Here is a 14,320-nt window from a genome sequence, read left to right as displayed (position 1 = left end):
CTTTTGCCTTCAGAGCTGCCTGCCAGGAGGGAATCTCATTTTCTATAGCAGATGGCAGCAGTACTTTATGGGCTGTGAAGCACTTTTTAATCATAATTGGGAAAATGTTAAACAGTCATAACTGGAGAACTACTTGTAAGTACATTCCACACTTTTTTAAATTTGTTACATTAATCTACAAAATAGTTGTAAAATTTAGTATTATAAGACATTCCAATCTGCTTGTTTGTTCTTCAGATTACATTTACATTAACATGATACACTTGCCAATTCTGATTTTCAATTTTAAAATATACTCGTCTTATTTGTCAGCTACACTTCTCTAGCATGCATGAATACAAAAGAACTTACTTTTATTGCATGTAAAGAATGCAAATATTGTATTGAATTTAAAGCATACAAATATTACTATTCATCAATATTTCTTTTTATATAACACTGGTGGCTTCTAATAATGGGAGAATTCCATGTTTGTAAGATAATTACTTGGATTATGACACTGATCTAGAATTTAAGATTCATAAGAAAGTTATTAGTGTGTACCTACTCTCCTCCCCATCCTCTGCCCCTATACAGAAGTACTTTCCATGAAACTAAGTAAAACAATACTTTGAGCACTAGGCAGTTTAAAATTTTAGCAGTACTAACTGGAAACACAGCATGTTAATCCTTTCACTGACATATTATGGGTATCTTGGGTTGAATTTTTATTCCCCGTACAATTATGCAAATTGCATTCTACCTCTTCTAGCAACTGACTTGTCTTAACCTCTTGGTTGAGGTAAGCAAGAAAGCAATTTTCAGCTAATAAAACAATGCAAAGAAATATTGCAATATTTGTTTTCTCACATTATTGCCAAGTTAAAGCATTAATATAATCTTAAATTATTATTGTAATATCTGGTAAACAGGAAAAAAAATAAAAATACTATCATGTTCTACAATATATATTTTCAAAAACAGAACTGTTTTTTATTGTTAACTGATTAAGGTAGGTGGCTCAAACTGCTTTTTGAAAATAAAGATTTACATAATCTGTGTTAATGCAGAAAAAATATTCTGAGGCCACTCAAAATTGTGCATCATTTGTTTTGTACAACAATTATTCATTTCAAACCTATATAATCAAAGAACAGAACTTTGGGGTTGGAAGGATCCCTCTGCTGAAATCCTATCTCCTGTAAATCCATCAGATTGAGAAAATGATTGCTTATACACACAGGGAGGGAAAAGAGGGTCATTTAAGGCCTTTTTTGCACACAGGAAAGAATGGATTAGTTCTCTTGTTTTTCAAAGAAGGTGGGAAACAATCACTCTCCAACTTTCTCCTAAACACTTGATAAAAGATGAGAAAGATGGAAAAAGGCAAGATGGAGAGAGGGATCATGGGAAAGATGGATTGCAACTGAAATGCTATGGGCAAGTTAAAACCTTTGAGAGTGCATTGAATCTGCAGGTCAGTGGTTCCCCAGGTTTTATCTACTGGTACAAAAAACATGAAAAGTAAGCCACATGAAATATATAAACAATCCGACAATACCTTTTGTTTTTGAACTGGTGCTAATTCTATCAATTGGTCATTGGGATTTAGTTTCATCACATGGGTCTGAAAAACATTTTTTATCTCAGTAGTAATAAAAGCAAATAATTAATGTTTACATGCATGAAAACTGCTTTTTTACTGGAACATCTCAGATCAGTTTCTAAACAATCAAAAAATAAACAGAATTAGAGAAATGCAAGAAAAAGTTCTAAATGCCAGTCTATTTTTGTTTTAGCTCAGTCAAGGCTATTTTGACTGATTTGTTTACATCAGGGGTAGTCAACCTTTTTATAACTACCACCCACTTTTGTATCTCTGTTAGTAGTAAAATTTTCTAACCTCCCACCGGTTCCACAGTAATGGTGATTTATAAAGTAGGGAAGTAACTTTACTTTATAAAATTTATAAAGCAGAGTTACAGCAAACCCCTACCGCCCACCATGAAAGCTGGAATGCCCACTTAGTGGGCGGTAGGGACCAGGTTGAATACCACTGGTTTACATCCACAAAATATAACTTTTCTAAGAGTGATTGGATATCAGGACAATTTTCATTTATTTATTATGTAACCTCACATATCTACAATTCCCCTATCCCCTGTACAGTAGGGCAGAATACTGTATAAATTTAATACATTATTATTAAAACTGGAGAATATGAGCAATCTATGCCTCTCAAATAATGCCTAATTTTTCTGTAGCTTTGAAAGGTATATCACCCATTGCTTTCCTAATTCTAAATATTAAATGTACTCAGTTCCTGAAATAGTTTTAACAAAATCTTATCTAAGAAAATTCTGATTTTTTAAAATATTTATTTTTATTACACATTTTTTTATATATCTCAATCACATATTTAACAGATCTGTGGCATTATTCAAATAACTAGAATCAATATTCGATACGTTATATACATTCTGTTTCCAAACATTCTAACCTTATGTACATTTTCAATTCTTATTTTGATTGTCTATCCATTCATACCATTTCTCCCAAACCGCATAGTATTCCAAATCACCCTTTCCCTTTAACTCTAATGTGAGTTTGTCCATTTCTGCACAATCAAATATTTTTGGGATTACTAATCCCTCTGGTGGAATACTGTCTTTCTTCCAATATTGCACAAAAAACAATCCTTGCCATCGTTATTATGTGTAACATCAAGTAATTTAACTTTCTTTTGTATTTCACCTTAATTATCCCCAGGAGAAACATTTCCGGTTTGAATTCTATTTGACATTTAATTAAATCCTGCAGCCAATTCTGTATATTTAGCCAATACATTTTCGCTTCAGGGCATGAGTGAAAGAAGGTATCTTGTCCTTGTCTGTATTTCCAGCATTTTGGGTTTAAATTTGGATACATCTTGCCCAGTCTTGCTGGTGTCAAATGCCAATGGTAAAACATCTTATATTGATTTTCTTTATAAGCTATAGATTTCGTGGTTGTATAATTTTTGTTCCAATTTTTTCCCTATTTTCTACTTCTATGTTATGTCCCAAATTTTTGACCCAGGCAATCATGGATTCTTTTACAACCTCCTCTGCCCCCATCAAATTTTAGTAGGTAATTATATAATTTGGTTATTCATTTCCCCTCTGGCCCTAACAACAGTTTATGTAATTGTTGTGGTTAAATATCAAATCCATATTCTTCTGCATCCTTTTTGTAACTAGCTTGTAACTGTAAATATGGCCAAATGTCAATACATATTTCTTGTTCTTTTAGCTCCTGGTTGTTTTTGAGTTTCCCGTGGCTATCTAAAATTTCACTGTATCTAAACATTTTACCTATTTCTAATGTATTGGGGTAGATCATTGCTTCCATGGTGGATAGCCACCTGGGTATCTTCATATAGTGTTTTCTCTTTATGTCTTCCCAAGTTTGTATCAACACATCTTTTATTTTGTGTCTGTAAAAATACAAATGTGCTTTATTTCTCCTATCCCACAGAAAAGTGTGTCACCCCTTTTGTAAATCGTGCCCTTCCAATGTTAAAATTCTTCTATTTTTTAATACCCAGTCTCTAATCCATATTAATATCGCTGCCTTGTAGTAGAGGTCCCATGCCGGGAGTCCAAAGCCACCTCTACTTCTACTATCCTGACGTGAAGCTAGTTTTATCCGTGCCTTTCTACTGACCAAATTTTGTGGTTATTTTGTTTACATCTGTAAAAAACCTCTTATCCAATTTTATAGGGATTGTTTGAAATAGATTATAAATGAAGTATGTGTTGGATAGGCAGTGGTTGGTCAGATCAAGGATGTGTTTGGGGTGGGTGGGTTATAGTTTGGGTAAGATATTCATTTTAATAGTCACTATTCTTCCTAACAGAGATAATTGTAGTGTTCCCCACCTTTCCAAATCCTTATTTATTGAAATAATTTTATATAATTGTCATCTTTTATTGAGGAGCACCTTGCCATTAACCAGATTCCTAAATATTTAATCTTAGTAATTTGTATTCCCATTTCCTCCTCTAATTCTTTTTTCTGATTCATTGTTAAATTTTTAACTAAAATTTTGGTCTTTTCTTTATTAATTTTAAGTCCCAATACTTCTCGATATTTTTCTATTTCTTGTAATAAGATGGGGCCAATTTCTAATGTCTCCTTGATAAAAAATACCAAGTCATTGGCAAAGGCCTGAACTTTATACTCCTCCTTTTTGATCTTCGTTCCTTTTATTTCTTGGTTCGCTCTAATTCTAATTAATAGTATTTCTAGTGTCAGAATAAAGAGTAGAAGTGACAATGGAAATCCCTGGCATACTCCTTTCGTTATTTGGAATGTTTTTGTAGAGTCCCCATTTAATATTACGTTTGACTTTTGAGTAGTGCATATAGCTTCTATGATATTTCCAAATTTGTCTCCAAAGTTCATATTTCTAATTTGTTGGATCATAAATTGCCAATTTAAATTATTAAAGGCCTTTTGGGCATCCAGAAAAACATGTGTCATTTGTTTTTCTGAATGGGCTTTGTAGTATTCCAATATATTCAATACTATTCTTGTGTTGTCGCTTATTTGCCTTGTAGGATCAGAAATCCATTCTGATCGGGGTGTATATTTTCATTTAATAATTTTTTCAACCTCTCTGCTATAATATTCATAAATATTTGTAGTCGGCATTTAGGAGCGAGATTGGCCTATAGTTCCAAATTTGATTCTTGTCTGTATCATCTTTCAGTATCGAAGTGATGGAAGCCTCTCTCCACGATTCTGGTAACTTTGCTTTGTTCAATGCTTCATTACATATTTCCAATAGTAATGGTTCTATTAATTCACCCATACTTCTATAAATTTCTCCTGCAAGGCCATCTGGCCCCAGGGTCTTATTATTCTTTTGTTTCTGGATTGCCTCTTTTCTACAAACGTTATCTCTCTATTTAACATTATTCTCTTTTCTTCCTCTAATGCTGACAACCCTTCCCCCTTCAAATAATTACTTATATAATCCTTCATTATTTCTTCCTTTTTATAAAGATTCTCAAAATATTTTTTGTGTGATCCTCTTTTCTCTTCTTCATTATTTTGTAAATTCCCCATTTCATCATATAGCTGCTGTATTATCCTTCCCTCTTTTTCCTTTTCCAATTTATAAGCTTGCCACCCCCCTGGTTTGTTGGCATGCTTAAAGTTGTTTTGATTGGTAAATTTTAGGTTTCTTGCAATATCATCTTGTTCTAATATAGTTAATTTATGTTTAGCTAAAGTCAATGTTTCTTTAGTTTATTCATTCTCTGTTTTTTTTTGAAGCTGGTTTTCTAGTTTCCCAATTTCTTCCTTTAAAACATGTGTGAAAGAATGGGTCGCTCTCAGGAGCTCAGTGAACTCCAGCGTAGAAGTGTGATAGGATGCCACCTCTGCAACAAATCCAGTCGTGAAATTTCCTCGCTCCTAAATATTCCACAGTCAACTCTCAGCTGTATTATAAGAATGTGGACGTGTTTGGGAACGACAGCAACTCAGCCACGAAGGGGTAGGCCACGAAAACTGACGCAGTGGGGTCAGTGGATGCTAAAGCGCATAGTGAGAAGAGGTCGCCAAGTTTCTGCAGTCAATTGTTACAGACCTCCAAACGTCATGTGGCCATTAGATTAGCTCAAGAACAGTGCGCAGAGAGCTTCATGGAATGGGTTTTCATGGCCGAGCAGCTGCATCCAACCATATACATCACCAAGTGCAATGCAAAGCGTCGGATGCAGTGGTGTAAAGCATGCCGCCACTGAACTCTAGAGCAGTGGAGACGCGTTCTCTAGAGTGACGAATCGTGCTTCTCCATCTGGCAATCTGATGGACGAGTCTGGGTTTGGGGGTGCCAGGAGAACGGTACTTGTCTGACTGCGTTGTGCAAAGTGTAAAGTTTGGTGAAGGGGGGATTATGGTGTGGAGTTGTTTTTCAGAAGCTGGGCTTGGCCCCTTAGTTCCAGTGAAAGGAACTCTGAATGCTTCAGCATATCAAGACATTTTGGACAATTCCATGCTCCCAACTTTGTGGGAAAAGTTTGGAGCTGCCCCCTTCCTCTTCCAACATGACTATGCACCAGTGTACAAAGCATGGCCCATAAAGACATGGATGACAGAGTCTGGTGTGGATGAACTTGACTGGCCTGCACAGAGTCGTGACCTCAACCCGACAGCTAATTTTTTAACTAATGATAGACCACCTTTGGGATGAATTAGAGCGGAGACTGAGAGCCTTCTCATCCAACATCAGTGACTTCACAAATGCGCTTCTGGAAGAATGGTCAAAAATTCTCATAAACACACTCCTAAACCTTGTAGACAGCCTTCCCAGAAGAGTTGAAGCTGTTATAGCTGCAAAGGGTGGACCGACGTCATATTGAACCCTATGGATTAGGAATGGGATGTCACTTACAGTAAGTTCATATTCAAGTAAAGGCAGGTGAGCGAATACTTTTGGCAATATAGTGTATATTATGCTGCTTCCATTTATGTTTATTTTTCTTTGCCATGAATGCTATCATTATCCCTCTTATGTATGCTTTCATTGTATCCCATAAATTTGATAGTGAGGTATGTTGTTTTTTATTTTCTTTAAAAAACAGTGCCAATTCTTTTGTGGTCCTCTGTGTATATTTCTTCTCCTTTAAAATCTGAGGGTTTAATGTCCATCTTTTCTTCTTTTTTCTTTGGCCTCTCTATATTATTTCAAGAGGGTGATGGTCTGCCCATGTATTTAGGGAAACCTCTATCTACTCTATCCCATTGCCTACTTCCTTGTTCGTCCATATCACATCGAGCCTCGACCATGATTTGTAGGGGTTGGAATAAAACATATATTTATTTTCTTTTGGGTGCAAGCTTCTCCACATATCCGTCAAGTTCAATTCTTCTGTCATCTTAAAAAGGTTTTTGGTAGTATGTTCCTTTTTCCCTTATTCTTTTTATCAATGGTATAATCTTTTTTAATATATATTACCCCATTATAGTCCCCCACAATACATAAATTCCCTTGACCTGTCTGAATAATCTTTTCATGAACTTTCTTGTAATATTCCCCTTGGTTTTTATTAGGTGCATAAATAACTACCATCAAGATTATTTTTTGCCTTATTAAAACTTCCATCATTAACATTCTTCCTTTTGGATCTGCATAATTTTTTTTTGTTATCCCTTTTTTAATGTACATTGTTGCCCCTCTTTTCTTTTTTTCCACCAGTGCTGTGTATAATTTCCCCAATTTCTTATATTCTTAGTATTTTTCATCTTGTTTTTTTTAATGTGTACCCCTTGGAGGCATAAAATATCTGCTTCCTCTTTGATTAATTTTGTAAATATTTGTTTCCTTTTCACCAATGCATTTAGTCCTTTAACATTAATTGATAGTAATTTCAACTCTTTCATTCTCCTATTTATCTACCAGTTTCTAGTTCCTGTTGTTCCTTGTAGCTCTTTGTGTTCTTGTTCTAATACCTCCTTCTTCTTGGTGTTCTTTCTCTTCTTTACTTCGTTCTTCCTGGTCTCTTCCTCTGGCTTCCTGTTGTTCTTCTTCTTCTTGATTTGCGGTCTCCAGCTCCTCCCTACTACTATAGTCCTCTTCTCCTCCCATCAATTGATCATATAGTTCTTGGGCGTTATCTAAGTTATCAATTTGATCTTTTTGCCCTGCCAAGAGACAAACATTCCTTCCGGAAGTATTCACCTAAACAGTATGCTCCATTGGTTCAATTGTAAGGCCAAAAAGCAGTAATCTCTTCATTGTTCTCAAATTCTTCTGGGAACTTGTTTCAGGGTAATAATTTCCTTATCTTGTATACTATTGGTTCTTCTAGAGTTATTTTATATATTATGTTCCTGACCTTTTTTCGAGCAAATCTGATATGTACCTCTCTGGGCAGTCTATGGCTCCTAGCATAGTTGGTTTGGATCAGGGGTGGGTTTCTCACCCCGTTCCAACCGGTTCGGTTGGAACGAGGCCGGCGGCGTCCTCGCGCATGCGCGCGGTGCACGTGTGCATGCACGCGCTGCGCGCATGCGTACTAGCGTATGTGCGATGCTCCAGCTGCTCCTGGAGGATCGCGCAGGCGCTGTATGCGTCCTGCGCATGCGTGGAAGCGCAGAATTCGGCAAAACTGGGTAAGGAGCGGGTGCGGGCGGGCGCGCGGGCGCGGGGGGGGGGGCTTTCGCTGTTCCCGGAAGTTACTTACTTCTGGGTTCGGCGACCAACCGGATCGCGGGGACCGCCGCGAACCGGTTGAAACCCACACCTGGTTTGGATTCTATAGACTTCGTTCAATTTGTTCAGAATTTCATGTTTCTCTTTGAAGTAATTCAGCAATTAACTTTGCCATTATCTGTCCTAGGTCTTCCTCTTTAGCCTCTGTCATGTTCTGAAATCTTAGGTAGAAAGCTACCTGGCCCATTTCTAAATGGATTAGTGAGTCCTCTAAGTCCTTGTTCAGAGCAATCATCTTTTGGTCGACCAATTCCAGGTTTTTTTTTTCAGTTTGTTCCATTTTGGTTTCCACTGATTATATTTTTTGTTCATTTTTCTGGATTGCTTCTTGAACTGAACCCATTTTATCATCCAGTTTTTGAATATCACTTTTCATTTTCTTTTTTGACATTGTTTCTTGTAACTTTACCATTGTATCCTGGATCATTAGCAAAGTGGTCTGCATCATTTGCATATTTCACATTGTGTTGGTCTTCTCTGTTGTTAGCATTCCTTCGATTGATCGTTGGTTTGATGGAGAGACCATCATCATCATTGATGGAGAGACCATTGATGGAGAGGCCATCATCATCATCATTGGGTTTGATGCAGCTTTTTTCCCTGTCCTCAGAGTTGTCGTTGTAATACTGGTCATTTCTTTCAAGATTTTACTTTCTTCTCCAAGAATTCTATAAATACTTTTCCAAATTACCATCAACTATTTACCTATAAATCTTTTTGTCCCTCTCCGTGATACTACCAAGTATCTTGTAGTACTATTAATATATTATTAATATATCTCTCTGCTCTTAATCAATCTAATCTAATCAAGTTATTCAGTATATAATTAAGGTTAACTATAGATAAGGATATACATGCAATAGATATAAATATATACACACACACACATACACACACATATACATATACATACATACATACATACATACATACATACATACATACATACATACAGGTCTTTGGTTATTTGGGTTTTCTCCCGCGTAAAATTGGAAGTGTCTTGGCGACGTTTCGATGAAGTCTCATTCGTCATCTTCAGGCTTGTTTGCTCGGCTTGGTGCTTCCAGAAGCAATGTGAGATCTTGGCTGTTTCTTCCTTATAACTGCCAGTAGGGGTTTGAGCTGATTGGGTGGGAGCTTGGCTGTGTTCTGATTGGGTGGAGGTGTGTTCTGATTGGTTGGGGGTTTGTGTTTCATGTAAGGATAGGAGGGGTTTAAAGTGGCTAATGGTGCGGTTGCAGTCTGGCTTCTGGTCCTTGGTCGTGCCTCATCCTCAGTGTGGGTCTTTGTCTGCTTTCTTTGTGGATGTTTGGTGGTGACATCCTGTGTGGCTATTGTGAGTGTGGACCTGGTGTCATTCCTCATGTTAGGGACTCGGTTGTCAATAAGGGCGGGCTTCCAAATGGCTGGCAGGCGGGAGGTATCGTCCCATCTGTTCATGCTGTGTGGGCGTTTTTCTATCTCGATGGCTTCTCTGATTATTCTGCTGTTAAAATGTTCAGCCTTGGCAATAGTTCTGGTCTTTTTAAAGTCAATTTTATGTCCTGTGGCTTTAAGGTGTTGGATCAGGGAAGAAGTTGGTTCCTATTTTCTGATTGCGTTTTTGTGTTCTTCAATGCGTGCACTTATTCTTCTGTTGGTTTGTCCGATGTATATGGTGGGCAGGTGGTGCATGGGATTTCATATACTCCTTGATTTTCTAACTCAATTTTGTCTTTGGGGTTTCTTAGGCTGGTGGATATTTTTCGGTTTGTGCAGAATGCTGTCTTGATGTTGTGTTTGTGGAGGATTTTGCTGATTCTGTCTGTGGTGCCTTTTATGTAAGGGAGGAGGGCTTTTCCGTTTTCTTGTTCTCTGTCCTGGATTTTAGTGGGGGTTTCTTTTTGGATTAGGTTGGTGATCTTATTTCTTTGGAATCCATTGGATGTCAGTACGTTGGTGAGAGTGTGTAGTTCGGTTTTTAGGTGTTGTTCATCAGCTAAGCGTTTTGTTCTGGACATGAGTGTCTTGGCTACCGAGTTGATCTGGGCTGGGTGGTGGTGTGAGAGTGCGTGCAGGTAGCGGTTAGTGTGTGTTTTCTTCTGGTAGATGGTGTGTCCTATGGAGCCATTAGATTTCCTGTAGACTAAGACATCCAGGAAGGGAAGTTGGTTCTTTACTTCTGTTTCCATGGTGAACTGTATTTTGGGGTGTAGGCTGTTGAGGTGTATAAGGAAGTTGTCCAGTTGTTCTTTCCCATGTGGCCAGATTATGAAAGTGTCATCTACATATCTGAGCCAGAGTTTGGGTTTGTGATCAGATTTCTCTAGAGCTTGGGTTTCAAAGTTTTCCATGCAGAGGTTGGCAATGACAGGTGAGAGGGGTGATCCCATGGGTGCTCCTTCTATCTGTTTGTATTTTTGTCCATTATAAATGAAGTATGTGTTGGATAGGCAGTGGTTGGTCAGATCAAGGATGTGTTTGGGGGGGTTATATTTGTTTTGGATAGCTGTCAAGGCTTCTTTGATTGGCACTTGGGTGAAGAGAGATACGACATCGAAGCTCAAGAGTAGGTCGCTGGGCTGTAAGTTTTGTTTCTTTATGATCTCTATGAACTGGAAAGAGTTTTTTACATGTGAGGTGATGGAATCTGCATAGGGCTGTAGTTGTTTGGTGAGAAATTTGGCTAGATTTTGTAGAGGTGAGCCTATGGAGCTGACTATGGGTCTAAGTGGTTCCTTCTTTGTGTATCTTGGGGAGACCATAGAGCTTAGGGCATCTGGATGATTTCTCTCTGGGAATGATTCTTTGCTGGATCTCGTCGCTGATGGGGAAGGCTTTTATTTTGGATCTAGTGGTTTTTTCCAGATAGGTGGTGGGGTCCGTGTTTAGGGGTTTGTATGTGGAGTCTTGGAGTAGGTTGGTTAATTTGGTTTGGTAGTCAGAAGTGTTCATAACCACCGTGGCATTGCCCTTGTCTGCTGGTAGGATTATTATGCTGGTGTCTTCTTTCAGGTTAAGTAGTGCTGTCTGTTCTTCTTTGGGTAAGTTGCTTTTGGGTGGCTTGCTGGTGCAGAGGATGTTGGTGATTTCGAGTCTGATTCTGTTAGCATCTTCAGGGTTGATTTTGGTCAGGCTGGTTTCAACTCCGCATATAATGGTTTCAGTTGGGATGTATTTGGGGGCAACTGCAAAGTTGAATCCTTTTGAAAGGACATTGGTTTCGGCTTTGGTGAGGATCCTATCTGAGATGTTATGCACTGTTTGTTTCATGTGTGGCTATGAGGGGGGAGGGGTTGGTTTCTGGCGTTCTTTTAGTCTTCGGAGTTTGTTGATGTGTGTTTCTGTCTTGAGGGTGGTCTTTGTTTCAGCTCTCCAGGCGGCGAGTTGTTTGGATTTGTCCCAAACTGCGGGGTGGATTTTGTTGCTGAGTTTGAGATGAAGTGTGAGGAGATCTTTGTTGATTCGGTGTAGGAGGAATCTTTTTATGTGAAGTTCATTTCTGATTAGGGCCAATTCTGTTCTTTTCAGGATGCGTTTGGTGGCTGCAGAGTTGGAGTGGAATTTCAATTGGAAGCATGTGGGGATTAAGTTTTGATCTCGGCAGTTGCGTAGGAATGCGAGGTCACATAAATATATATCACACACACACACACACACACACACACACACACACACATATATACTATATAAGTTAATCAAGATATATGCCAAAATAAATCTATAAATTAATCAGTATGTATATAAATATAGATATATGTAAAGATGTAAGCATAGATATTCATACGTCAGTTAATCAATCTATACAACTATAAATATAGATATAAATTTAAGTTTCAATATAAATATGAGTAAAGATATAAGTAAATAAATAAATAGCTATATAATTACTGGTGTAATACGATTTTAGGTATAAACAATTTAGTTGTGAATTTTTTGATTGTTGGTTCCTGGGTTACTTACTTATCCACTTTATATTTATGCTAAATACGTATAAATATTTATTTACATCTTCTTAGTTAATTTGATAAATTAATAACTGATCCCTTGGTAGCATTACAATCAATGTCCAGACAGTTGTTTCTCCTTGCTCCTCCTTGCTCCATTAATATCCTATTATATTGTTTTTATTCTCTTTAATCCTCTTCCTCCTCCTTATTCAACTCCGAGTCCCTCTTCTCCTTCTCTGCTTTACTTTTTTTTTAAAGTAGTCTTTATTAGTTATACATTTTTTTAAAGAGTAAAACATACAAATACAAATACAATTTTAAACATACAACCCCCCTCCCCCCCCCCCCGCAGTGACAGTCGTTCACAGCCCAACTTTTTTTTCCTTCCTCATTGTTTAGTCTCTAAGCCACATCTTCTCATTACAAAGTTCAGGGATCTATTACAATACCCATGTTCACTATTAGTTCCCATTGTTAACAACTGCTATTTAATTTTCCCCGTTTTAAGTCCCTGCTGTTCTCCTTGTCGCCCACATATACCATAGGTTCCAGCTAAGATAATGTTCCGTTTCTCCTTTGGTCCCTCAGCCAACCCATCATTCTGTCCATTTCTGCACATTCAGAGATCTTTTTAATTATGGCATCTTCCGACGGTATGGTAGTAGATTTCCAAGATTGTGCATAAGTTATTCTTGCGGCCACAATTATATGTAGGCTCAAATGCCATATTGATTTGCTCATGTTTTCTGGTTTAATGCTTAGTAGAAGATTCTCGTGTTTCCATTCCAGGCTTGCCCCGGTAATCTCTTTTAGCCATTTTTGAATCCTTCTCCAGTGTTTCGTGGCCTCAGTACAGGACCACCAAATATGGTAGAATGTGCTATCCCTTCTTCCACATTTCCAACACAGTGGAGATAACCCAGGAAACATTTTGGCTAACCTCGTTGGGGGGAAGTGCCATCTATAAACCATCTTGTATATGTTTTCTTTGAATGCTGTAGATATTGTAAGTTTAATAGTCTTACTCCATAGATCCCACCATTTGCCCATTTCAATCTCATAGCCAAAGTTTATCTCCCATGCTATTAGAAGGCTTTTGTCCAACTCTTCTTTAGCATCTTGACAGGTCAAAAATTGATAAATCTTCGATAACATTTTCTTATCTCCGCCAAACAAAATCTTATCTAGCCCCTGAGGATTTGGGTAGATCCCAAATCGTACCTTATCGCTTTTAAACCTGTTTCTAACCTGTAAATATTCCCACCATTCCAGATTCCTGCCCTGCTGCTCTAATTCCATCTTTGTTTTCATGTTGCCATTTTCTGTCATAATGTCTTTATATGTTATGTTTCTTGTCCAATTAAATACACTGGGATGCGTTAAGGCCTCTAACGGTGCCAACCAGCACGGAACCCTAAGATAGTATTTTTTCCTCATCTTTTCCCAGATCCCCATCAAAATCTTCCGAATATAATGTCCCATGAAGTACCTATGGGGGGTGTCTCTTTCTTGCCAGAGGGAGGCATGCCATCCCTGGGGGAGGTCATGTCCCTCTATAGCCAATAGGTGCCTTCTACTCAACGTCACCCAATCCTTCACCCATGTCATAATTGCTGCATTATAATATGCTTCCCAGTTGGGTACTCCGAAGCCTCCCAGTTCTTTATGTTTTTGCAACATTTGGGCTTTAATTCATGCTTTCTTGCCTTGCCATATAAATCGAGCCACTATTGTCTCCAAAGATTTTAAAAAATTTTTGTCCAATTTAGTTGGTGCCGTTTGAAACAGAAACAAAAATTTTGGTAATACATGTGTCTTAACTGTCGCAATCCTGCCCATCAAAGACAGTTGTTTACCACTCCAATTAGTCATATCCTTAGATACCTGTTATAGCAATTTCATATAATTATCTACCTTGATAGAGGAACATCTCTCTGTGAGCCAAATTCCCAAGTATTGTATTTTATGGGTCATGTTAATCCCTAACAGGCTTTGTACTTTCCTTTTCTGGTTCAAAGTCATATTCTTAATTAACAGTTTTGTCTTCTCTTTATTTATACATAGCCCCGCTATCCTACCATACTCCTCTATTTTACGTAAAAGTTGTATCCCAGAAGCCATGGGATCCTCCAGAATAAAAACAAGG

General features: G+C 37.8%; 1 protein-coding gene across 5 annotated transcripts in view; it reads right to left on the bottom strand.

Annotated features, from left to right (window-relative positions):
• Positions 1-14,320, bottom strand: part of RPGR (retinitis pigmentosa GTPase regulator) — a 114,188-nt gene that overhangs the window by 3,739 nt on the left and 96,129 nt on the right. For all 5 annotated transcript variants that reach the window (XM_087721783.1, XM_087721787.1, XM_087721785.1 and 2 more), the window contains one exon: positions 1,541-1,606. In XM_087721783.1, coding sequence (XP_087577909.1) covers positions 1,541-1,606 — 66 coding nt within the window. The remainder of the gene's footprint in view (positions 1-1,540; positions 1,607-14,320) is intronic.

Source organism: Thamnophis sirtalis, unplaced genomic scaffold, assembly GCF_051295495.1.
Source record: "Thamnophis sirtalis isolate CommonGarterSnake01/CBP01778 unplaced genomic scaffold, rThaSir2_p1.2 scaffold_8, whole genome shotgun sequence".
NCBI lineage: Eukaryota > Metazoa > Chordata > Lepidosauria > Squamata > Natricidae > Thamnophis > Thamnophis sirtalis.
The sequence above is the reverse complement of the archived record's forward strand: the minus strand, read 5'-3'. Positions and strand labels throughout refer to the sequence as shown.